Genomic DNA, 26,263 nt, shown 5'->3' on the forward strand with positions numbered 1-26,263 from the left:
AGAAAACTACGTCAACTCCAAGTATCCTGAGAGGCTACAACGCAGCCGCCCATCTAGAAAATCAGATATTATATCACATTTGCAGGGATTACCACCCTGGTGTGATGGCTAAACAATAGATTTATGAGCAAAGATTGGCAAACAAATTGTTGTGTTGTGATAAAATTAAAAAATAGAACAGGCTTGGATTTATTGTGTATTGTGATAACAACTAAAAATAGAACAGGGTTGGTAAACAAATCTGTTATGTAATTGTGATAAGGACACAAATAGAAGCTAAATGTAATATAACAAAGCCCCTGATACACAATCTAATCACCTCAAGCCTACAGCACAACAACAATACACCCCTTATTCCAGAGGAAAGGGAGGAGCCCACTCTCCACTGAAGGAAATACAATCAAGGTGATATAATAGATAAGCCTAGGATTAAGGAGAAAAGGCACCATTACCTCATCACACAGTTATTTCAAACCCACAGCACTCCCCCCTTCCTCACAGGGGGAACGGACGGATTTACCCCCGTCCCCTCACGCGCTTCCCCCCTCCTACCCACACTAACCTAAGTCCGTCTACGGTGTGGAGCTAGTGACCGGGAACACAGAGCGCCATTTACGGACAGCGCAACGGAGTGCGGAAATATCATAAAATTCAACGGACAAGCGGACCAATGAGAGAGCGAGTTGAGGGATAAGTGCGCGTTTTACCCGTGTGCGCGGATTTGACGGTGCGTAAGCGCGTTGCAAGGACGGGAGATTTCACACACACACACACACACCGGAGCGGAGCTACTCCATAGCATATAACAGGGATATTTTTAGAAAAAATAAAGAATTCTAAGCTCCCTCCCCCTAGCTATAGTGTGATAGAGGAAAACCAAATCAGTTCTTGACAGCAGTTCAGACCCTCAACATCTATCTACCCCTACCAGCCTACTCTACCACCTCAGAATCCAACTAGTGATAAACACAGCTAAGCTATATTTTTGTAACTAAACTACCAACCTAGTGATAAAAACAGTGTTGGCTGTTAGGCTAGAAAGCCTCTAGTGACAAACCATTTATTCTATTTATTTTATAACTTTGCGTCCCGCCGTTGAACCGTTGCCCCGATGGAACAGCCGCAAGCGCCAGGAGGTGACCAAGCCCCAGGATGGCTCCAGGATGACCCTCAGCCGGCTCCAGCCGAGTACCGCAAGCTGATGCTGAGTAACCTGCCAGAGTTTAGAGGACCGCCCAAGCAATCCTGGAGCTCACATATCCGCAGACTCGAGATGTCATGGGCGGCTTACCGCGTGCCACCCCATGACTCTCTCAACCGCCGCAACGCCCTTTTACTGTCACTGGTAGGGCAAGCGGCGGAAATGGCGTCCCATCTGTTTGGCGAGGCAGGCCAAGCCTTGACCTACGAACAGGTCAAGGCCGAGTGTGAAATGCTATTTCGTCCTGCTTTTGAATCCCAAACGCTTAAACAAGCGTTTAGGGATTACAAGCAACACTCGACAGAACCTATACAAGCGTACATATCAACTAAGTGTGCCTTGTATAGGGACGCCTACGGCCATGAGGATCTCGAGTTGTTGGTGGACGAATTAAATCGTGGAATTCGTAACGCCAATGTAAAACGCATCATGATGGGACATGTTTACCGTCACCATGATTACCAAGCAACTGAAGGAAGGTGTGTGCTTAGTGGACTCGACCGACGGGCTGACTGGATCTGCCTGCATCCAGTTGCCCCAATATGACGAGTCGGAGCCAATGGAGATTGGCGCCTTGGCTCCGGGTCTCCACCAGATGGGGAGGGTCGCTCCAGATGACAAGGTTCCAGGTCGCTGCTTCCGCTGCCAGGGGAGAGGCCACAGAGCTCGAGACTGCCCGACGCCGATGGAAGTTAGCCTAGAGGAGAGACGCACCCAGCCACGCCGTGACCGTTCTGCCAAGTGCGAGCGTTGCCACTACGACGGTCACACGGCGGCCGAGTGCAGAGCTGACTGGGCCCAGGTAGCCAGCCGCAGGCGCACCGCCGACAAGGGTGCCCCTCCAGGGAAGCCCAGCAGAGTGGCCCACATGGAAGGGAGCGCGCCCCCAGCACCACCGCAGCAAGCAGCCGCCCCCAGAGCCGCGGACCGAGCCGCCGGGATGCCGCAGTTTGGGACCGGTCCAGCTAGGATCAACGTACTGGGCGGCGCGGCTGAACCCAACCGGGTTGGCCTGGGCTTCAGTCTCAACCACCTGGGGCCGGAGCTGGTGCAACCCTACAACATCGCCGAGCCAGAAGTCCTGAGGCCCCAGCCTTTTAGCCTCAACATGATGGAGCCTGCTCGGCCGAGCCTACCTAGCAAGAGTGGAGGGGCGCTACCCAGCATCACTCAGACGATGTACGGGGAGGCCCTGGCGGCCGCTGAACGAGAGAGGCAGGAGGCGCTAGCCAGCGCATCAACATCGATGTATGGGGCGCCACCCGGCGCCGCCACCTGTGATGACTGGGGGGTGCTATCCAGCGCCTCCCACCTGGTGCCTGGGGCGACACCCGTCGCCGCCACCGAGATACCTGGATCCTGGAACGAGCCAGCCTCCAACCTGGTGCCTGGGGCGACAACCGTCGCCGCCACCGAGAGACCTGGACCCTGGAACGAGCCAGCAGTCCCAGAGGAAGGGGTGACACCCGTCACCCCCAGCCAGCCAGCGCCACCAGCCTGCAGGGAGAGCCCAACTACGTGCCATCCAGAGCCCCCTGCCAGCCGAAGGAATCCAACTACCCAGCAACCCCAGTCGAGCCAGGATAAGTTAAATTTGATAAATGTGTTGTATCCAAGCCATTGTAAAACCCCAGCCTTGCCTGTGCCCCCTGCACCAGAGGCTGGGGAGATTGAAATTTGGGAAAATAAGGACTTGCCTGTGCCACATGCACCTGAGTTCCTAGGGCAGGGGAGGGACGTGAGTAAGGGCGAGCCTGTGCCACACGCACTTCAGCCCCATGCCACTGGGCATGCCTTGGACCAGGGAAGGGACCACTTGGGGCTAGGGGAGCCGACACCCAGGCAAGTGCCAGTCGCCTGCCAGTCTGTCATTGGGGAGGGTATCGGGGTGCCCCGGCCACACAAAGATAACGCTCAATGGAAACTTGTATCTAGCCAGGAGCAGCCCAGCCGTGTCCAGCCCCAAGAAGCAGCCGTGACCCGAGCCGAAGATCCCCAGCCGCGTGTGCGAGGTAGATGGCTGCCTGGAAGCTTCTCTCACTGGTGGATGGTCCTGTGGGGCCTCCTGCTGGCAGCCGTGTGGCCTACAACCAGCTACGTCCTGGTGGGATGGGACTGCGCCAACCCCACCCACGTCACAGCCTACAATAAGGAGAAGATGTGTAACACGGAACCCTTACACCAGGAGGTGCCCCTGGGCCATGAAGTACACGTCCTGCAGCAAGTCAAGGTGAGGGAAACAACAGGATACAGTTGCCAGCTCACTGTGTCCCAGTGGACATTCAGGTGTGGGGTATGGGGTCACCTCAAGGTGACCTCGGTCCCCACCCTCATGAGGCCAACCAAGATAGACCCAGAAACGTGCCGAGACCTGGCCAGGAACCGTGTCTACACGCTGCCAGGCAAGACCCAGCCACTGACGTTCCAACTGAACCATCCCCTGTTCTTCACCCTCGACATGGTGGGCGCCCTCGTCAACAGCCCCGAGGGGGTGGGTTGTGAGGGGGAGGACGTCCACTTCGAGGGCCAGCTGTACCGCAATGAATTAGTGCTCCAGGAGCGACGGCTGCTGGTTAAGGAAGAGACCTACGTAGTAGAGGATGGACGGGTGGAGTCCCAATCTGACCACCTGACCTTGGAGTGTCCCCATTCAGAGCTGTCCTGCATCACTGGGGAAGCCACCTACGTGTGGGACCACCTGGGGAGAGATTGCCCCTTGAGGCTGATTCGCAGCCTCCAGCCCAGCCTAGTGATGGATGCGTTCCTGGTTGACCATCAGGCCCAGTTTTTCATCAACATGACCAACCCCACCTCAATAGTGAACTGCGACTTCGAGGCCCATGCCACCAACCACCCAGCATTGTTCGTGGCAGCTGACCCAGCCGCGGCAGCGCTACCCAGAGTATCGGCCAGGGATGTGGATGTTCCCCTGCAGGCCCAGATACATGCAGGTTATATTGGATTTACTCTGGAGACCCGCATGAAAAGCACAGCAGCAGAAGAAGTGGCGGCCAACTGCTGGAAGCTCCAGCAACTAGACCCGGCCCACCCGGTGCGCGTCCAGGGGAGCACGTTCTCGGTGCTGAGGGGAGATGTCCTGCTCCAGCTTACCTGCCAACGCAATAAATATGTTGTCCGTGAACACAAGGAGTGTTGGGACAAAGTGCCAGTAGAGCCCACAGGGTTTGTAGACGCCGTGACACGAGTGTATAGCGGCCACGCCACCAAGATTCCCTGCTCCTCCACCTACCCCCTGACTGTGCACGCGGAGGAAGGCTGGATAGAGTTAACCCCCGCTCCTAAGAAGAGGCCACCCCTGCTGGATACGCCTAGGCAACTGTTGACAGAACCCTTGGATGACTTCAGTTCAGGGGGTTTGTATTCGCAGGCCGAGTTGAACGACTGGCAGCAGCTGCTGGCGTTCCCAGCATATAAGAGCGCCATGCTGACCGGCCTGTCCTATGGGTCATGCGTTCAGCAAGGCAGCTGTTCGGCCAAAGGCGACCATGGGATAGTGTCCTACAACATCGACCGACTGGCGGAGGAAGGAGAGGCCGCCCTGGATGTCTGGGCTGGGTTCAGACAAGCTATTCACGAGTGGGGAGATGGCGCAGCCATATTGTGTCTGCTGTTGTTGATCCTCAAACTGCTGGGGGACCTAACCATCATTTCCCTGGCAGCAGCACAGGGAGGCGTCCGAGCGGCCTTGAATGCGGTGTCACAAGTGTTCCTGTACCATCCAACTTTGTATAGGAAGGCCCTGGCTAGAGCCAGGCTCACCCATGCCAAGTCCTGGGACTTTTCAGTAGACTGGGATGCCATACCCATCGGCCGGGAAGCAGCCGAGGAAATGGTGTCCATGCAATCAACCGATAGCGGGCATGACCGCCCAGGTAGGCCAGGACCGCCCTCTGGCCGACCCCGCGGCCCCACGGGAGGGCAGGCCGCTGCCCAGACGGTCAACTTGGCAGCCAGTGCCCCAGCCGCGGCCAACAACAACCAGCATGCCCCACTGCTGACTGTCCCAGCAGCAACTGTGCCACCTGCCAACCTGACACCTGCCGGCGTTGAACAACGTGTCCAACCAAAGCCAGCCTCTGCATTCTACCCCACGTTGGGAGCCCACCAACCCTGAGAAACACTCACCACTAGGATTCCATTGAATCATTATCGCTTGTATATATATATTAGCCCTAAAGAAGCGGACCGAAGGCCTCAACCACTGTCGGAAGTCTGGTAGGGAACCCTCTCCCAGCCTTCCGAGGGGAGAGTTGTGGTATTCGGCAACCGTGAGCCATGCATATGGCACCCCTGACCGGGGTTCGGTGGAGGGTCAATGGCCCTCCCCCGAGTCCTGGGGAAGGGGTCTGACGACCCCCTCCCTATGCCTAGAATTAATGACTGAATCTGTCATGTTTTATTATGGTTAACTGTATTCTTAATTCCCCCCACCCTTTCCAGGGATGGGGGATCATTATTGCCCAAACTGACTATTGTATATGTATTATAATGCTTTTATGTTATGATTATTTATTCCTATCCATGTAGTTATTGTTTGTTGTATATAGCTTTAGTATCCTTTAAACCTTCAATAAAGTGACAACTGAAAATAGATGTTGATTATTATCTAGTGAATGCTAGAGAAGCGTAGCTTCTCTATAGTAAGGTGTCCACGTCTGTCACACTGCCGTAATCTAATTGAACTCCGGTGTCTGCCATTTATCCTCGGCGGATACCACAGATGCACTACTTTTTCTTTGGATTACTAATTTTATGCATTTCTTATTTATTATCAGCGTAAATTTTCTATTTTCTATTTGTCCGTGAGTCTTCGAGTGTTTCAATATTCAACTTATTATTAACTTGCTTCAATATATTTTATCCAGATGAAATTTAAATTTTCAGATATTTTAAGGGTTTAGAATTAGGACAGATAGCTTAGTTAAAGAAAGAAATGGTCTATTTGTAGGGATCTTAAAGGAAAAGACTAAATGATGTACATCCCCAATGATGAAAAATAAAAGTTTCACCACTGTAGAGTAAACGTGCTTATAAAACTTTGGGTACCAATGTAATTTACAGTCTACTCTCTACTATTTGTAAAACAGCTATATTTTATATCTTTGCTACTTTTAAAAAGTACAAGTTACTTGCTACCGGTCATTCAATGAGAAATTTAAGAGAAAAAAATATAGCGATAAAGAATTTACAAGGATGAAAACATCCATAAGTAGCGAAGCACAAAAAAATATGATTGGAAACACAGACAAAAATATTAAGAGCATTTGGTAAAATCAAGAATCACGAAACCTTACTCACGTATTTTTTATACTTTTTAGTATGTATATTTTAAAGCATGACTGAGAGGCTGACCGACAACGTAAATTATATACTGAATGCTCATTGGTATAGGGAATCTTCATAAAAAATCATCTTAAATTACAGCTATAAAAATCTAATTCCCACATATGGTTACGGACTGACAAATTGACTGATGGACGGACAGACAAAGTGAATTGTAGAGTATCTTTGCTACTATTTTACCCACATAGAAAAAAGGGCCTACACACACAAGGGGGAGTGCAATTCAATGTAAAAGTCATCAGATTGCAACTAATTAAATCTTATAAACAATAGAAAGGAAAAGGGGGGTTAGAAACAACCAGGGAGGGAGAGGTCATTGGGCAGTATATTACACTAGTCCCCAAAGTATTATAATAAAGTTTTCTTATTTGTTGGCTTAACAACTTTGTGGACTTTTATCAAATTTTAATTTTTTGGTTTATTAAGTTGAGTGTCCATACATTTCAATCACAAATTGTATCTACGTTAGGGGTAATTTTGTGTATCATCATTAGGGATGTACATGAATTCATCCATTGTCTTATTCCTTAAGATCCCTGTTTAGAATCAACCAGGAATAAGCTTGATGTTAGGGGGTGTCGGTACCTTTACAGTTCAAATATTTTCAAACTTTATGGAAATTATTGTAATAAAGAGTGGTTAATTTGATAAAAGGTATTAGTGTGCACATAGATCATCAAAAAGGGGGTGGGGGTTGAGCATATTCATAGAAGCGCAGCAATGGTTAGCTTACAATAGTTTGGTAACAACCACTGCACTGTTGCAGCCTTAGAAAATAAATGATAAAAATTTTAATATTTTTATTTTGGAACTTTAAAGGAAATTAAAACAATTTATACTATTATAAATAACAAGCTAGGTCAGGTAGATAGACATACCATAATTACAGATTAGCTACAATTCTTTATTCTACAAATTTAAAATTTAAGAACTTAAAGATCAAACCTGATGCTTTTTTTAAGAATTACTAAAAAAGAGATAGAGGTAAAAAAATAGAAAATATGAAGAGAAATTTATTTTGGGTAATTAACTTCTATCATCATGTTGTTTCCCTAGCAAACTTTGTGCTGCTGTTTTATCAACATAAAAATTTTTTTGGTGAATATCCCACAAATTAGCTTATTTATACGTTTATGGGTGAGGTAAAGGGGCCTCTCAAACTTTGACATCCCTAATTTTACCCCCATAAAAATTGTAAAAAGTACATTAGATTACCCCTCTAAAATCCTTGAAACACCTTATTTTACCTCCCTCAAAATGAAAAAGGTTGGAAGTCCCTAATAAGCTCTGGAAACGGCATGTCGACAAAATGTAAATTTAAATTGATGATGAATTTTCAACATTGAGTGTCAACATAACACTTCCATTTTTAACTTATTTGCTACATAGCTGCATGCACAAGAATTAGGGAAATTAAAAAGATTTTGATGAGTCTTATTTCTACTTTTATTATATTGTCTTTTTTATTTGATTGCATTTCTGAAAAAAATCTGATACAATGAGAATTAAATGCAAAAGAAAGTTTTTTTCCCTTCCAAAGCCTATTAAAATCTTTATTTACTCTTTTATTCACGAATAATAATTCTTTTTTTATTGTATTATTTCATTGTTTTAGCCTTTTACTAAAGCTTCCTTTTGATTTCCTTCGATAAGAGCTTTTTAAATTTTTTATTTTTTTATTTTTTGTGAATAAAATAATGTGACACATTAAAAAAACAAGGATGACAACACCATTAAAGCAAAGCTCTAAAATTAGATGAACATTACAACTTGTAAAGTATCAGAACTTAATAATCAGAACATTAATTTGATAGCCTAAATAAATTTATACATACAATTTTTAGCCTTGACTAGAAATCATTATTCCAAATATAAGATGAATATGACAATTATATGATTCAAAATTTGTTGCAAAAAAATCATAAAATCAGCATGTTTGAAATGGACAAACGGTCATTCTGATAAAGATTATAGAGTAGCTACGCTTTATAAATCCTACCTAACTATTACAGGAATCATCATGTATATTATGAAATCTTAGTGTAAATGATCCTTGATATTAGCATTATTACACTTCTAAATGTGTAAATCTGTGAATTTCCAAATTTGGTGTTAACCCTTCATGCATACAAATTCAATATAAGGCAGTCAGAAATTTAACCCTTTCGGGATAACTTAGAAAATTTAAAATAAAGATAAATTTTTTAGCTTTTTTCCCCAAAGTTTTATAAAAGTGTTTTCTTATTCGTTGTCTTAACAAATTTTGGGACTTAAATAAATTTTGATTGGTTGGTTCATTAAGTTGATTGTCCAAACGTTTCAACCATTCTAGTACAATTTATCATGTGTAGGATTGAGGGTCCTATCCAATTAATTTTAAATAGCAGTTTTCGATATCTTACTGGACACACACAAAACATAGATACTAAAAAAGGCCTTATGATTAAAAACAAAGGTTAAACTTTCATCTTGGCTGTAAAGGGTTAATTATGTGTGACATTCTTGTATATATTGAAATTATATGTGTATTCAATTCTGCATATTTATGACAACATCCAGAAAAAGCAAAGCTCTAAAATCAGAAAGAAGGAAAAACGAATAACAACTCTAGTAGACTGTCAGAACTTAATATGCAGAACATTATTTTTAAGTCTAAATAAAATTGTATATAAATTTGTTGCAAAATCGCGAACATGTTAAGTAAAGGCATATTTTCATTACAGGCTTTCTGGCAACGATTACAGAGTTGCATCGCTTTATAATTCTTGTACAGAATTGTTATAGGAATCATTATGCAAAGTTTAAAGTCGATGGGACAATTCTAACATATCTAAATAAGAATGACATAATATTGTGCGGGAGTAAATGCACATATAAATATTGTAATATAATGGATATAATATTACTTGGATGTTGCACTAGATTTTCATGAATTAAAGTGATGGTTGCAACCGTCTAAAATAACGTCACCCACCCTCCCCTCCTGCTGAATGAACGAACTGACCAATAAAAGATGTCCATATTAGCAACCTTATTTGAGGACAAATTTTCCCCTGTCAATATATCCACGACTATCATATATCTATTAAGTGGAAGACAGGACAGGGTTAAATTAAGCATGACTTTATATCCAAGTAATGCCACATTTATGATGAATTTACATACTATCTCACGCCTAGTATATATAAGTAGTGTTGCCTCACCCCTAGCCTCTAGGCGAGGGTGGAGGAAATCAGGAAAATGGCCTAAAACCACCTTTGATATGAAAAAGAACAAAAAAATTGGACAAGCATTTTACGAGATCTTTATTTTCAGAGAAAAACATCTCACCACTTTTTAAAAACTAGCGGCTTCGCCCCTAGCCTCTAGGGGCTTTGCCCAAGAGGTTATCAAAAAAAAAGGACCAAGGAAATCTTCAGCCAAAAAAAAAAATTGGGGAGATTTTTTTGTTTTTGGGGAGGTTAGGGGTGTCCCACCCCCCATGAAAATAGCCTAAAACCACCACAGGACCAGTAGGTATATTCCCTGAAGAGTAGAATCTAATCGGTTCAGTGGTTACCGAGATCTTAAGGGACGGACAGACAGACAGACGGACGGACAGACATCATTCTACTTTGTATTATAGATATCTTTGAAAAGATTAATTTTGGGAATTTTACAAAACGCCATAAAAGTTTGAGCTTTCGCAAAGAAAATAATTCTAAATTTTTATTCAAACAAATTTCATTCAGAAATTTAATTAATTTTGATTGAATTTTACATATTTGGTGTTATTAAAATTAAAATTTCTATTTAAATAATTTTATTTATCTCCATAATTAGCCAAGTTAATTAAATATTTAAATTTTACATTTAATTTTGGTGGTAAAACTGAATTATTTTTAAAATTATAATCTTGCCATCTATAATTCTGACATCCACTCATCAAAGTAATTTTTGCTTTTACGACGAAACCAAATATTTTAAAATATTTTGACATTTCATTTGATTTGCATATTGTTTTCAAATATTTGCGGGAAGGTGGTATGATGAATAATAGAGTTAACTAGAGTGATAACTTTTAATTTTGTAGATGTAGTTAAAAATCTAACCTATTATTGTCCTAAGATAGCATTTATTTTTAAATAGTCAGAGAGCGGTTAATAGTTTTATTTATCGCCTCATTATTACAACAGCTTTCCGCGGATATTAAAATACAAAATTATAAGATTAAAACCAGTTTTGTTAGGCCGAGAGCCTGTAGGCCTAAGCTAACAAAACTGGTATTAATTTTACGATTTTCATTTTATTATTTAAGGAAAATTGTCTCTAATGTAATACATGATTTTTCAGTATGGCTTAGGATTAATCGGTTTCGAAGCCATACTGTAAAAAAAAATAAATGGGAAAATAATAACATCAAACTCTTGTCCCTTTTCAGCTATCTAATAATTCACAATCTTTTGGATGAATATTATTTTAATGAAGAAAAAGATATAGGCGTGCCATTTTACATTAATATCACATTTTAATATCAAATATTAACGATTTTAACTTTTTGATGTAAATACAAGATGCTTTTAGCTATAAAAATGTTACAAGAACAAAGACTCTTAAATAAAAAAAATTAATAAAATTTATAAATTATTGATTTTTGTTGGTGTGAGGTTTTATAGGCTTTATATAAATGATTTTAGAAACTTTTAGCTTGGCAATTATTGCATGAAATTTGGAAATTGATTTCAACATTTAAATACCTGTACTAAAAGAGTATTGTTATTGAAGAAAAATGTTGTTAAGAGGATCATTAGTACTATATTTAAGTTTTAATGGCTGCTAATTTGTGTATTTTTGCATAGCATTGTATAGCATTGCATAGTTTTGTAAAGCTTAAATCGTGGCGCATACTGCTGTGTAAAGGTTTTAATTAAACTTAATCATGTATTATTCAGAACTTTTAAATGTGTCAGTATTACCCAAGGTATTGCAGTTGCCAAATTTAACGGCGCAGCTGCAAATTGTTGTTGTCTGCGGCGGCTTTGGACAGTTCAAATATGAGAACACGGTTGTGACAGTTTTGGCTGGCAAGCCCGGCTGAGTATCACAAATTCAAACTTTTTAGCGTTACAACGAAGATAACATAATTTCTTTAAAATTGTAGGAAATCAAATAATATGTTAGATTATTTTGAAAATAGCATCGTCATTATGTAATAAAAAAACAATATCTTAAATTAAAAATTAAATGAATATATTGTTTGAGATATAATGGAAATACGGGCTTGGTAAAGCTTTCTAAATCATAACTAACTGTTGTATGAATCAGCAGTTTTAAATCGATAGGACAATTCCAATTAACGAAAAGAGCTCTTTGTTACGGACTGACGGTTTACCAAATTTGAACCGTCTCAAATTACCTGCATTACTTGTATATTTTAAAATAAAAAGCAAATGCATGTAAATATAATACACACTACTCTTAAAAAAACTAAAGATTTTTAGTGTCATTTAACATTCAAGTTGGGTATCTTCTCTAAAACTATATTCTGTTTCTACAACAAGACAAGATTATATCCATATTATTACATCTACTATATTGCACCATACTATCGATGCTGTGTTACTAATGGACATAATGGGCCTTGTTTCACATAAAATACGCAAATTTTCTTAGAGTGAATTTTATAAAGTTTGTTTCATGCATGCCAAGATCTTTATCAACAACAATTTTTGGTATATCATGCAGAGGGAGGGCTAGGGGAGAGGAGGGGATAGCAACTTATATATACTCTTATACCAGATTTAATAAGGGGTTGTTCTAGAAAACTTCATAAAAGATAGTGCTGAAATTTAGAAACATGAAACATTGTTGATAAGGCCGTTCGGATAGGCAGACAAACAGACACCATATTTGTATTTATCATTATGGCTTCGCTCTAAGCATAAAAATAGAATAAAACCGTCCCTGGACCGACGACGTGAGGCATCCCTTAAATTGAAAACTGATTTGGATCAGTAGTTAGTGAAATCTTAAAGGATAAATTAAGAACCTTACCACATTGAACAAAAAACGTTTATTTGAAAATAAGATTTAAATAGGTTCATTTCAGCTTAATGGAAGAGTTGGCACTTGATAAAAATTATGAATGACTTTTTGTAAACTTTTTTTTCTTGAAATCTTTTTGATAATATCGTGATATGCCATCTCTCTCTCTATGCTAAATTTTTATTCATTTTTTCCCTTTAATTCATTGAAAATTATATAATTTAGTATGTATTTGATTATATAATAAAAATCTGATAACTTAAATTTTTTTCAGACGCCCACCGAGACAAAGAAGCGAGACAAGAAACGTAAGAAGAGCAAGGGTTGTGAGGATAGGAGCTCCGTCAAGTCGGAGACACCTGTCCCGGAGCTTACCACCTCCACCAACAACTCGACGGAGGAGTCGGGCTACGAGAGCGATTTGACACGGCGCGGCTCCGACAAGGGCTCCGACTCCAGCCTCTCAAATTCTCCGTTGTCAAATCGGAGTCTCAAGTTAGATTGTGAAGATAACAGTGGGGCAATGTCTGGCCATAGTAATGGTCAATCAAACAAAGACTCTTCTATTGGTAGTGATACTAAAGATACAGACTTGTGCACAAGTGATTTAGAACAGCAGGACCTTAGTCTAGATTCTATTACAACCACAAATGAGACAGCTGTTCTAGAACCTTTACCAACCAAACTCAGTGACTTAGTGGACGATTGTAACATTGATGAAGTGATTAATAAAAGTGATGAAGATGTTCTACGAAAGTCAAAATCCTTGCTCAACTTTTGCACAGCTGATCTTACAATTAATTATCTGAAACAATCCGCTAGTATGACCAACCTGGCAAACTTGGAGTCAAATTTGGATGATGACAACAACCAACAGGCAGATACAGACACACAGAGTACTGTTTCCCTTATTGATATCAACTTTAATCAAACAGACGAGGAAAAGATGCGACGAAGTGGAAAAATTAGTGTAAATACCATAACTTCAAATAATAACAATAATACACCAAGCAATGATGATAACAAATATGTAGATTACAGTAAGTCTACCAATTATTGTGAGATGTGTGAAAGCAAAAAGAGTAATGGTGGTACTTCGCGGTTGAATGAAACTAGTGAAACAACACCAAATAACATGGGCACTACTGCAACCACAGAGAGACAAACAAGTGCGCTAATTCCCATTAACTCGGACAATCTGTCAACAAAAATGTCAAACGGTTTAACCGTCTCCTGTTCTAATTGTGCATCAAAATATCAACACAGCAACACTTCGCCCACACTGCATTTTGATCAGCCAACAATAAAAATTAAAAAATCTGCAAAACATGATGATAATCAGCTGATTATTGAAGATCTAGAAGACAAGGCTAAAATTAGCGACGACGAGGAAATTACTGGTGAACCACCACTTGCTGTTAACAAACCTCTGACTGCCACCCAAGGAGTACAACTACACAGGGCTCAATCAACATCAATTGAAATTAGAAGTAGTAAATTAGCAACCACAGCTTGTCAAGGAGTATTATCATCTGAGGGCGGGGATTATGTTGAAAGAGTTGAAGAAGAGGATGCTCATCACACTGACTCAACTACCCCAATTACCACCACCACCAACCTTGAAATAACAAATTTGCGCGACACGAAAACGCTGCAAATTCACAAATTACCGGAAAGCAAAACAAGACAAAGATTTATCATCGAGGGAATGGTGGAAGATGGGGAGGGGGGAGGCAGGGAGGAAGTGTTGGTGAGGGATGATAACCCCCCTGTATCAACTGTATTAAATGCATCATACTCAAGTAGCAATCAACACCATCAGCCTTGTGATAATATTACGTCTCTATGCGTTGAATGGGATTTCAACAATTTCCAATCACTGCCCTGCACATCCTTAGAATCAACTGTCCAAGGCGGACAAACTAACACCAATGCTAATAATTCAACAACCGCCAATGACGGCTTTGTTGATGACAATTACGGGGGCGGTCATGCTGCAGAAGTTTCCAAAATTCAGATCGATCAAGTTAAAACATTAGAATCCGAAATTCAAAGGCTGCGCAATGAGCTAGGCGGACGTGGCGAAGCGGCGAACGGCGGCGGTCAAAATCAAGGCCCTAATAATGAATCGGCAGGACGTGATCTGGCAAGACTAAGCGGCGAGGCTCATGAAACGTCGTTGCCGCTAGATTTTGGCGATACTCTGGCGCCGAAACATTCCAATCTTATCAACAAACAATTCAGGTAGGCTACAGTCAGAGCTCGGAAGCCGCGCGTTAGCCGCGCATAAATTAAATTTTGTTTCGGTGGTTTTAAAAAACTTACTGAACAGGCGGATTGACATATAAGAAACGGGTATGAAAATTGAAAATTTATCTGTCTTTTTATGTTCCTAAACTTTTTTTGTGTTGTGTACGTCAATATCTCCTGTAACTTACATGTGGCTGACTCGCGACTGACGAACCTTATTTCTGTTAAATGAAAGTCAAATTAATCTTCTTTTCTAATATTCTTGTGTTTTAGATGAAAAAAAAATTACTGCCAGTTACCCATCCCTACAAAAGAGTCAAGAATGATTTTTATTACATTTTTAATCTTTAAAACAAACGCACACATTTAAGGTTATGCTCAAAAATTATTACCGCTATTGAATTTTATGAAATAAAATGACTTAATGAGAATTTTAATTATGTTTTTATTTATTTGAACCCCATTCAAATTAATCTGAGTTTCCGCATTTGAAAGGAAGTCGGCGGTGTATGTTGTTTCAATATTTGCATAAATCTCCAGCTAGGGCTAGCTGCACCAGTACTTAAACTCAATTTTTCCTGGGTTAATTAGTTTGTTTATGCTCTGCATTTAATCAGGGATGAGGGAATAGGTAATCGATTTAAAAGTTGAATAATTATATTTTTAATTACAATTATACGGTGTCTACTTGACTCTAGTGGATTTGGTTTGAATACATTTTAGATCATCCAAATACGAACATGAAGCACAATTAACTTACAAGCAATTCTCGAGCTCTTTTGTTCAAAAACTTCCCTATGTTAATTTTGTTTTTTATTCCTGAGAGATTTAACATATTTGCAATTATGAGAGTTGAGAGAGAGAGAGAGTACGAAAAGTTTTGCGTATTCCCTTAAATGACACGTTAAGCACTGAATCCTTCCCCCTTTCCCCTTATTTTTTTAAATTAATCAAAATAAAGGGGGAGGGGGGAGTTAGTTTTTAATTCGTTTGTTTTTTCTTTAGGTCAGGTAAGGTTATGTCATATTGGGTACTGGGCAGCCCCAAAGGGATAGAGCACAGCATGTATAGGCTACACAGGGGGTTAGGCATATGTGAAAAAAATACCCATCCATTATTTTTTAAAATAGGATGGGAGGTCAGTGTTCGATAGTAATTTTAAGGGAAAGCTCATATAAACAAAATACGTATGCATTTTTTTCAAATATCAAACTAAAATATAGAAAGAATGGGAGTTGAAAATTCTTAAGGTACAATATTAAAAACTAATTAACCCGAAAAAGAAAATGCATTTATTTGATACCTAAAATTTCTTTCTTATTTGATAAAAAAAGTAAGTTTTTTATTTATTAAAAACAATAATTAAGGATTGATTATAAGTATATGTTCTTAATTAACTATTTTACACGATTGTGAATAATCAACGGGCAATTTTCCCCTTAAATTATTTAATGAACTACGTAAGTTTGACAGGAATTACTTAAAATCTCCGTGTTTGCAAATTCTTATGCTAAAATATTGCAGATTATATATCGCAAATATAATGGATGGATTAAGCCCAGAGATTAAGGAAGGAGGCAGAATGACATTTTATATTTTTGGGAGATAGCAAATTTTATTCAAGTTCTTATTATTTACACTTAATATTTGAATTAAATACGCTAATATTTTTTAAGCTTATAGCTTGAACATTTACCCAATTATTTTCTTCCTTAGGGAGGGGGGACTCTGTATATCCTTTAAAACTACAAAAAATTATAAGCTGCCGAATAATTTTTTTCTTGAAAAATTTAGCAGAGGCGTGCAGAAAGGGGGGATATCCGCCCCCCTGGCAAAATTGAAATCCCCCCTTGGTGTCCACCTCCTTGAAAAGAGCCTGTAACTCACTAAAATTACACCCCTCTTGTGTTCTATAATACACCCCTTCTAAAGCTCAAACCCACCTGGATTTTTGTTCAAGGCGAAGAGTCAAAACTTTCGGGTACGCTTCGCGCAATATCCTCTTCACACCACTATAATAGAGGCTGAATAATTTTTGCTCAATGTTCCTTTCTCTGTATTCCCTGTTTTGTTTGTGCCAGATGAAAGAAGCCTAATCTTACAAAACCCTGGATTTATACATTAAAATCAATGAGGGTTAAAAGCTGTGTAAGTCTTCAGTCACACTCCATTTATCTTGTTTTTAAAGTAGCGCAGCTACTTTGTAACTAAAGTGTCTGTCCGTTCGTTAGTCCGTCATGCACTGTAAAAGTATGTAAAGTAAAACTAATTTTTATTTCGAGGGATTTTGAAAATAACGCAATAAGCTTCAAAAATAAATAAGACCCTAAACAATAATAAAATAGTTTAATATTTGCCTTTTTATTTAAAAAAAGAATATTTCCTATTGCTGTGCTTTTGTAGGCAAAATTGATCATTAAGTTTCATTTCTATTTATGGGACTAAAAATCTGAATTTTCAATAAAAAAATGTCTATCTAACTCCTAAAATAATAGTTCTTGTTTTTTAATAGCCTATCTAAAGCTATTAAAGGGTAAGTAATGCATATAACTGTTTATAAGCATAAAATATACGAAGGACACTTATCTTGTTTGTAAGTAATAAATGTTAATGACAAAACAAGTACTTCATAATTTATTGAATGTACATAATTCAATTTACAGTATGGCTTCGAAACCGATTAATATCCGCTGGATTAAAAACGGTTCTAAGACATACTAAAAAATCATGTAAAGCATCGTATTCTAGACAATTTTCTACAAATAATAATATAAAAATCATGAATTTAATACCTACTAGTTTTGTTTTTATGATTTTTAATTTTAATATCTGCGGAAAGCGATGCGATGAATAATTGTTAACATTTTTTTTAAATTTAGGATGTATCGTCTTGTGAAGGAGGAGGGTATGGAGCTGGGTGTTCTCATCACCAAGAAGATGAACAAGGAGAAGACAACGGGATACGTCATAGCATACATTGAACCAAATGGTCTCGTCCACAGGTAGGACATCACTTTAAATGGCTTAAAACCATCCCGGGACCTTTGTGAAGCTTTCCTAAAATGGAAAACTCCATCAGCAGTTATCAAAATATTGAGCTACAGACAAAAAAAATTACTACTTTTTATAATAGCATTATTGTAACTTTAACCCATCTTATTTTACTTTCCTGACAGAAAATGCTCTTCTCTTAACAGATTTTACTGCCCTTGATTTTTTTAAATTGACTGATAAATTTAAAGCGTTAAAACCTTTTTTTGATCTGGTATAATAGAAAGTAGAACAAATAAAGCTAAGATAAACCTAAATCCTTCAATACAATATTTAAAAGTGTCATTTGAAATGCATAAAGATTTAAATGGATAATTTTATTCATAGTAGCGAAGCTCATAAATGAACAGAATATAATTAGTGCCACTTTATTCATTCCAGTATGGCTTTGAAACCGTTTAATATTAGCTGATTAGAGCTGTTTCTCATCCATATTAAAAACTAATGTATAGCATCGTATTACAGACAATTTTCTGCGAATATTTCAATAAAAATCATAAAATAAATCCCAGTTTAGACCCCTAGGGGTTTACAAAACAGACGGACATACTTGCGGACGGATGGACACACTCAATTATATAGAGTAGCCGCTATTTTATGAATTGAAAGTAATATTATGCTTGGAATCTATTAAAAGAATCTGCATCTCAGCATATAGCATGTTTAATACCTCTGCAAGATATTTAAGATATTTTGTAATCTTATCCCCCCCAAAATGTTTTTGTAACAAAATATCCAAGGTCAGTTTTATGGGATGCAATTCCGCGGCATTAGCGTAATTTTGACGAGGAGGTGTCGGGTTCGAGTCTGGACCACATTGCGTCATATACTAGTGACGTTAAAAATGGTGCCTACTGCTGCTAGAGTTAGAGTAAAGGGAAGTCTTTGCGCAGCTCATTATCATGCAGAGTAATGACAACCAGATGCTGCGCTTCTAATGGATAAAGTTGTATTTTTTAAGATTCAATAGGTATATAGGGAACAAAAAATAAGGATTAAATATTTATGATACTTCATGTAGACATATGATGATTTTCAATTTAACATTGGACCTTTACATTTTTGATCATTTGTTAAACAGCGGAAAAGTATGGTTGTCATCAAAGGTCATTTTTCGAATGTAAATCTTTACGCGCAGCTACTGTATGATCCCGGACTGTTCCTCTGTCTATCGGTATTTTAAATAGAAATTACTTGCTCATGACAGTTTATATTTAAACGTAATTAAATATTTTTTGTTATTTTTTTATCTAAATGTACATTATTAGCTTTTTTTATAGAAAGCTGTCTATAATACGATGCGATAAACAACTATGAAAATTGTTCAGATTAGGATCATGCTAATTTTGGCTGGTAAATGAACCATGAAAAGCAATAACGGACAATAACATTAAAATTGTAGAGTTGCATCGATTTTTTGGATGTAGAATGTCTTTTTATTATGAAGAAATCTTTGTTTTATACAATTAGTTGATGCTGTTTTATAAATTGATTTTTTAAACACTTTCGTCTTTAGAAAAATTATACGTTGAATAGGATACAACTTTTTTTTAAAGCAAAGCAACTCTGTTAACTAAATTCTGTCTGTACGTCTATTTTTCTTTGAAAGTTAAGGAAATCGACTTTATCTTCCTTCTTTATTGACGGGTTTAAGAGTTTACAACTGATAAAACAAATTTAACCTCTAGAATCTACCCCTCCCACATTGCATATTTCTGTGCACACGCTTGAATATCAGGGATCCAATTTTAGATAAATTGATGTACATCCCCAATGATAAACAAAATTATCCCTTCTCTAGATTACAATAAGGGGTTCAAACGTTTGGACACTCAACTTAATGAACCAACCAATAAAAATGCAATAAAAGTCCCCAAAGTTGTCAAGTCAATGAAAAAGAAAACGTAATTATACAACTTTGGGGTCCATTGTAATAAACAGCCCAATGCCCCCTCCTCCCTGTCTGAATATAAATACTTGACACTACGAGCAAACCCAAATATTTGTTTACCTAATCCTTTAGATAAATTATGTGGTAATGGGTTAAAGATTATTATTAATAATAAGGAAAGTGCTTGATAGGAGTTCCCACAAAAACTCTAATTGAAAAATAGTATGGAATTTTAAATATTTATATTTGTTTTAGATGCCTCTAGAGGAAGGAAGAGGGTTAGTCGACCCTCCCATACTTTTAATTTTAGTTTTAAAAAGAAAAATTTAAACTAAAAATGGGGGGGCAGTGAAGCTTTCTTCCCTTAAAATAGTTATAAAACCTTCCCAGGACCTATGAAAAGCTACATTGTAAAGAATAATGTAGGATCAGCGGTTAGCGAATCCATCGGTACACGTAGACAGACATCTGTCACTTTTATTTAAGAATTATTAATTATTTACCACACTGCTGGAACACCCTGATAAAATCTATGGATGAGTTGCACAAGTATAATTTGCTTAACACGTTGACGCCCCTTGGAAAATGACGTGCCATCATTTACACACTTTGCCATATACACACAAAGCGTTTCCTATTCGCAAAATAAAACATTATCCTTATAATAAAGTAACAGGATCTCTGTTTGTGTGATTGTGTCAGTTTGTAACGAAGAATCTCGCTAACCACTTAACCGATATATTTCTCCTCCACAATGTATCTTCTCATAGGTCCTGCGAGGGTTCATAGATATTTTGGAGAAGGGACCACCAACCTCCCCCCCCCCTCAAAAAAAATAGGGGGGGGGGGTTTGAATTCAATCATCTAGAGGCGTGTTTTAAAAAGAGAAAAGCAATATGGGCAAAAGACATTTTGTGATGTACTGCTAATTAGCAGTTTAAGTGATTTAATTTCTCCATATATTTTGCGGAAGGGAGGGCACAACTGATAAATTTGATAACTGCAAATTACACCCCCTATATCATATATAGTTTCAATGTTATGTGGATATTATCTTATTATTACATTTTAACGAGATACAATCAGTTAATGTCTGAAAATATCTATTTATTTACTCGTTTCGTAGCTATTTGGCTGTGGACTGGCTTAAAAACAAAGTGATTAGCTTAAAGGCAAGTGAAAAGACAAATTAATATGACTACAGATAATAGTTATTTATGGTATTTTCGTAATTTTGATCATGTTGGTACCTTCCCCCCAAAAAATGATAACCTTCCAAGGACCCATGAGAATACTACTTCAAAATGGTGATCTTGATAATTTTGCATGTTCTAAATATTCTTTGCATGTCTGATGCACAAAGCTTTTTACTCTAAATAAATTGAAATTTTTTTTATATTTAAATTGTTTTTACTAATAGATTTTTTATAAGATTAAATCACGTAATTTGTTATATGAACATTAGAATCATAACTTTATTTTCTTTATTAAACTTTATTCTAATTCAATTTAAACCAATTTAAAATCGAGGTTCTAAAAATTTTGTTGTAAACCTATACTTAAAAGTTTTAAAATCATTGATTTTTATTATACAGTAGTTTCTACCAAACTAAAATTCATGGTCATTTCTAACTAAACCTAATTAATAAACATATGGCTTCGAAACTGATTAATATCCGCTGGATTAGAACCGGTTCTCAGCCATATTTAAAAATTATGTATAGCATCGTGTTACAGACAAATTTTCACGAATTTTGAAATAAAATCAAAAAATTAATACTAGTCTTGTTAACCTTTAACTGTTTATTGTTAAAGCTCTATATACGATGCGAACTAATACAGAATGATGCAGGCAGGGCTAGATTTATAGGCACATTCAAATGCAATGTCAAAGTTTCTTTTAATGCATTAAGAAAGGCCCTATGAAGATTCATGTATCTTTTGAGTATTTTTATATGTTTAACAAGTGTGACCCCATGACGTAGGAGGGGCTTGGCAGCCGCATTGTTTTTAAGTTTAGACTTCTAATTGCTGCTAAATGCCTTTTGGCTGCTTCAGCGACTTTAGATAATACTACGGATGCGACCCTAGAATTTAGGGGCTCTGTATTGGAAGGGGTAGCATAAAAAAATCCCAAGAATTAAGGTCCAATGCGAAGCTTACCTAAAATAGTGAATCCGACTGGTTCAGTAGTTATTGAGTGCTAAATCTTCCGACAAAAACACTTACTACTTTATATAATAGGATAGATATGGGTAGATTATGGTTTTTAGCCATTTTGGTGGGCAGCTAAGGCTACGATTGCGGCTGCCGTGCCCAATTGATGGAAGGACACATTGTACACTTAACATTTAAATGGTTTGTATAGTTTGTGTATGGTTTGTATGGCAATTTTTTACAACATTTCATTGTTGCATTTCCGCGGTCAAAGTATCAACTATCAACTAGCATTTACAGGGGAAAAAGAATATACAACTATATATAATTTTTTTTAGAAAACAAGTAATTATACATTAGGTGATATCCTTTAAGCTTTATTTCAGATGTTTTTTTTCCTCAAAATATTTGTTCTCTGAATAATTTGTCTTAGCTCTATATTTAGTAAATAGAACGGTTCTTTATCAGACTTAATTTACGATTGATTAAATACAGTGATAAACCAGTAGAGGAACAAGAACGAATACCTCGAATATTAGCGGACCTACGACGAGAAGCCAAATATAAGGGCATATATTGAGAGATTGAGAGGCAGAGAGATAGATGGAGTAAATAAATTTTAACATCTTTAGGCATGACGCGATTTAAGCCAAGATTAAAGCACATTTTTAACTACAATATATAACTATGTTGAAAAAAATCAGACAATTTATTCATATTCATAGACATTGTTACAAACCAACCGACTGACCGACCTATAGAGTAGCTACGCTACTAACAAATTTGATTAGAATGGCCTGAACACGGTCAAGATTAATTGTTTGATAATAGGTTAATTCAGCTTCTAAATATCAGTGTACAAAAAGAATGACATCACCCATAAAAGCGAAGCTTTTAAAAATGACGGTATGACAAGTGAACATAAACTCTTGTTAATATTAAGATCTTGGATATAAAATTATTAATTGTTAAGTCTAAAAAAATTGTATTTAAATGTGTTAAAATTGCTTGATACTGTTAAATAACATATTATATTATTAGGACTTGATCATCATGAGAGCTAACCTTTACGTACTGACTGACACGGACTTACGAACAGACCCTAATTGAAGAAAAGCTTCGCTTTTAAAAAGAGCTTTGTACACTAGACTGGCCCAAAAAAACATGAATTTTTATATCTTTACCATATCAATTTGCGGATACCTTAAGGTTGTTACCGGCTCAAATGTAGACCTTTTAGTGAAAACTAGACCTCTCTACAATGAAAATTGATCTCGAAATTTCAATCTTAAGCTTTTTATCAAAAACTTCATATTTTCATGATTTTAACAAGAAATAATTAAAGAACAGCCAACCTAAAATAATGTAACAAGAGTTCAAATATAAAGCAATCATAAAAAGTAGGCAGAACCGCCATTCCTGCCGAATAATTCCAAAAAACGTCTAAAAACATTGTTTTATTTAAATTGATAATTTGTGTAAGAAATGAACTAAAACAGTAGCTATTAGTCTTATGAGAAGAGAAATGGTGAAAAACTCTAAAAAATATACATTTTAAAGACATAAAATAGGAAAAAGTGTTTTTAATAAATTTCATGGCTCAACAGATATTGTCGCCAATAAAGAGACAATTTACTTAAATAAAAATTAAATGAAGGTAAAAAAATATGTAATATACTTATTCTCATATTCAACTTTTAAAAAAGCATACTAATAAAAAAAATTAATATTGCAAAAAATAATTTGATTGTTTTTTATTAAACCAGGAATAAAGAGTAGGGCTTATCTTTAATTATTTTTTTTTCAATAATTTTGCAGTATGAATTAGCTTTCCCAAATTATTTTAATTGTACATAAATAAATTTTTATACTTTCTTTCTTCATATGTTTATTCCTGGTGATTTTAATATTTAATTTCAATGTTTGTAAACAAACAGACAGAAAATTTGATGTTTTGCTTTATATCTGGTGTAAGGCTTTCATAATTTGAGGAATTAAAGGTGAAAATAAATATGCATTTGACGAGATAGCGATAGATTTTTTCTTAAAATCAATTATAGGGCTAAAATCTACAAACAATACATAACCTATTTTTACATAACGCACATTGAAAAACGATTTAGACCTTTATTTGGGCCACACTATTGTACACACTGGTTGAAATTTTATTTAAAATGCCATGAAAAACTACAGTATATGATTAGTTCAACGCGGCAATAGCGCTAAATAGGCCTCTAGGCCCATTCCCTAGTTACCTGGATTCCTCCCTCATTTTTTTATTCTAAAGAAAGATTTGACATTTTCCAGAAAAATTGCCATATTTTTTATACACGAGAAAAGCTGTTAAAGTTTTTTTTCATGAGAAAAAAAAAGACAATTCATTTGTCTTTACTTTTATTTCTTTTCTTAAGTGTATAGACTTTTTCCGGTCTCTTTCAATCATTTTTATTTTATAAAATTTGCAATATGCAATTTGCCATGAGAAAAAAGTACAAACTTCCTTTTTTAGTCTCTAAATTGTCAGGAATGGAGGGGGTAATGGACTGTGTATTACACTTGTCCCAAAATTTGTATTATAACGTTTTCTTACTCGATCGCATAATAACTTTGAAAACTGAAATTAAATTTAGATTGATTGCTTCATTAGTTGAGTTCAAACGTTTCAACCACTAATTGTAACAAAAGTATAATTTTGTGTATCATTATTTATCGGTTATTGCCTTATCCCTTTAGATCCCTGCTAAATTATCCTTTTTTTATGTTAAACTAAAATATGCAGTTACCTGGGAAGGGCTAAAAAGGGGACAACTATGTTGACTAACACGTTCTCTCATTTGTTGGGACTTTAATTAAATCTTGATTGGGTTGCATAAACATTTGCATCAATAGGTTTTATCTTCGGAAAAGGATAATTTTGTTTATTATAATTGGGGGGCGTATATCATTTTATCCAATATTGTCTTATACCTTAAGACCAAAAGTGACTGGCTTATAGGGGCATATCTTATTTTTAGAGTATCTGCACTACTAAAGAGACTAATTAAGTTTATTATATCTTTTTTTATGGGCTCCCACTTATAGTATGCGGAAATTTAAACAATATTAGCATGCCTAGTAGTAAAGTCCTTAGTATTTAAGGAAAAGAAGTAATGTCTCATATAAAACTTACATGTTACTTTAAAAAAGCGAAATTGCCTTTTTAAAATGACCAATGTCTAATATTTGTATTACTGGCTTATTACAAATTACTTAATTATTACATTAAGGCTATGTTGTTAGAATAACAGCATAACAGAAATTCAAAGAAATTTGCTTTATGCTTAATGTATAAGGGTAGACAATTTAGTAAGAGGCATACATTAGCACCTAAAAAATACTATTTGACTTCAACTTTCCAGCAAATTCAAAATAATGTTAATCTTTTTTCAGTACTTTATTATCATAGCATGTCTTTTACCAATAAGTTAAGTACAATAATCTTAAGCAGGGAGGGAGGGGACATTGGGCTGTTTTTGCATACACTAGTCCCTAAAGTTTTATAATAACGTTTTCTTATTCGTTAGCTTATGCTTAACAACTTAGGGGACATGTATTGAATTTTGATTGGTTAGTTCATTTAGTTAAGTGACCAAATGTTTCAAAGACTTTTTGTAATCAACAGAAGGTGTTATTCTGTGTTTCCCCATTGGAGATTTACATCAATTTATATGTCATTGTCTTATCCCTTTGGATCCCTGAATCTTAAGGCTTATATTGTCTATCTTATTAAATGCTTATGAGAAAAATAATAGAATTCACAAAGTCACATGTGTATGAAGAATTTTTCTGACAATTTCAATTTTTCTTTTCCTTTTATCACTTTAAAAAAATTTGGTAGCCGCGCCAATAAGCCGTTCAGATACTGCTGTTTGGCAGCTTTGAATATGTTATTTATGTCAGCAGTGGCATGCACAGGGTTTTCTCAGTGGTGTTAAAACGTCTCTACTCCCCCTTTGTGCACGCTTATGGATGTGAGCACATTAGTATCCAGCTGATTTTTTGTCTGATTAAATTTTTATGGTTGCTTGTTTGTGACTTGATTAAAGCAGGGAGGGAGGGGACATTGGGGGCTGTTTATTGCACTAGTCCCCAAAGTTTCGTAAAAACTTTTTCTTATTCGTTAGCTGAACAACTTTGGGGACTTTTATTGAATTTTGATTGGTTGGTTCATTAGGTAGAGTGTCCAAATGTTTCAACCACTAATTGTAATCTACTCAATGGATGATTTTGTATATCATTATCTGGGATTTACATAAATTTATCGGCCATTGTCTTATTCCTATACC

General features: G+C 37.2%; 1 protein-coding gene across 1 annotated transcript in view; it reads left to right on the forward strand.

Moving 5' to 3' along the window:
• The window catches only part of LOC145309395 (uncharacterized), a 155,123-nt gene that overhangs the window by 88,358 nt on the left and 40,502 nt on the right, over nt 1–26,263 (forward strand). The window contains exons 10-11 of the mRNA XM_080150334.1: nt 12,864–14,833; nt 17,719–17,841. Of these exons, the coding sequence (XP_080006460.1) occupies nt 12,864–14,833; nt 17,719–17,841 (2,093 nt within the window). The remainder of the gene's footprint in view (nt 1–12,863; nt 14,834–17,718; nt 17,842–26,263) is intronic.

This window comes from Acartia tonsa, chromosome 2 (assembly GCF_053477335.1).
Source record: "Acartia tonsa isolate MP-2025a chromosome 2, ASM5347733v1, whole genome shotgun sequence".
Taxonomy (NCBI): domain Eukaryota; kingdom Metazoa; phylum Arthropoda; class Copepoda; order Calanoida; family Acartiidae; genus Acartia; species Acartia tonsa.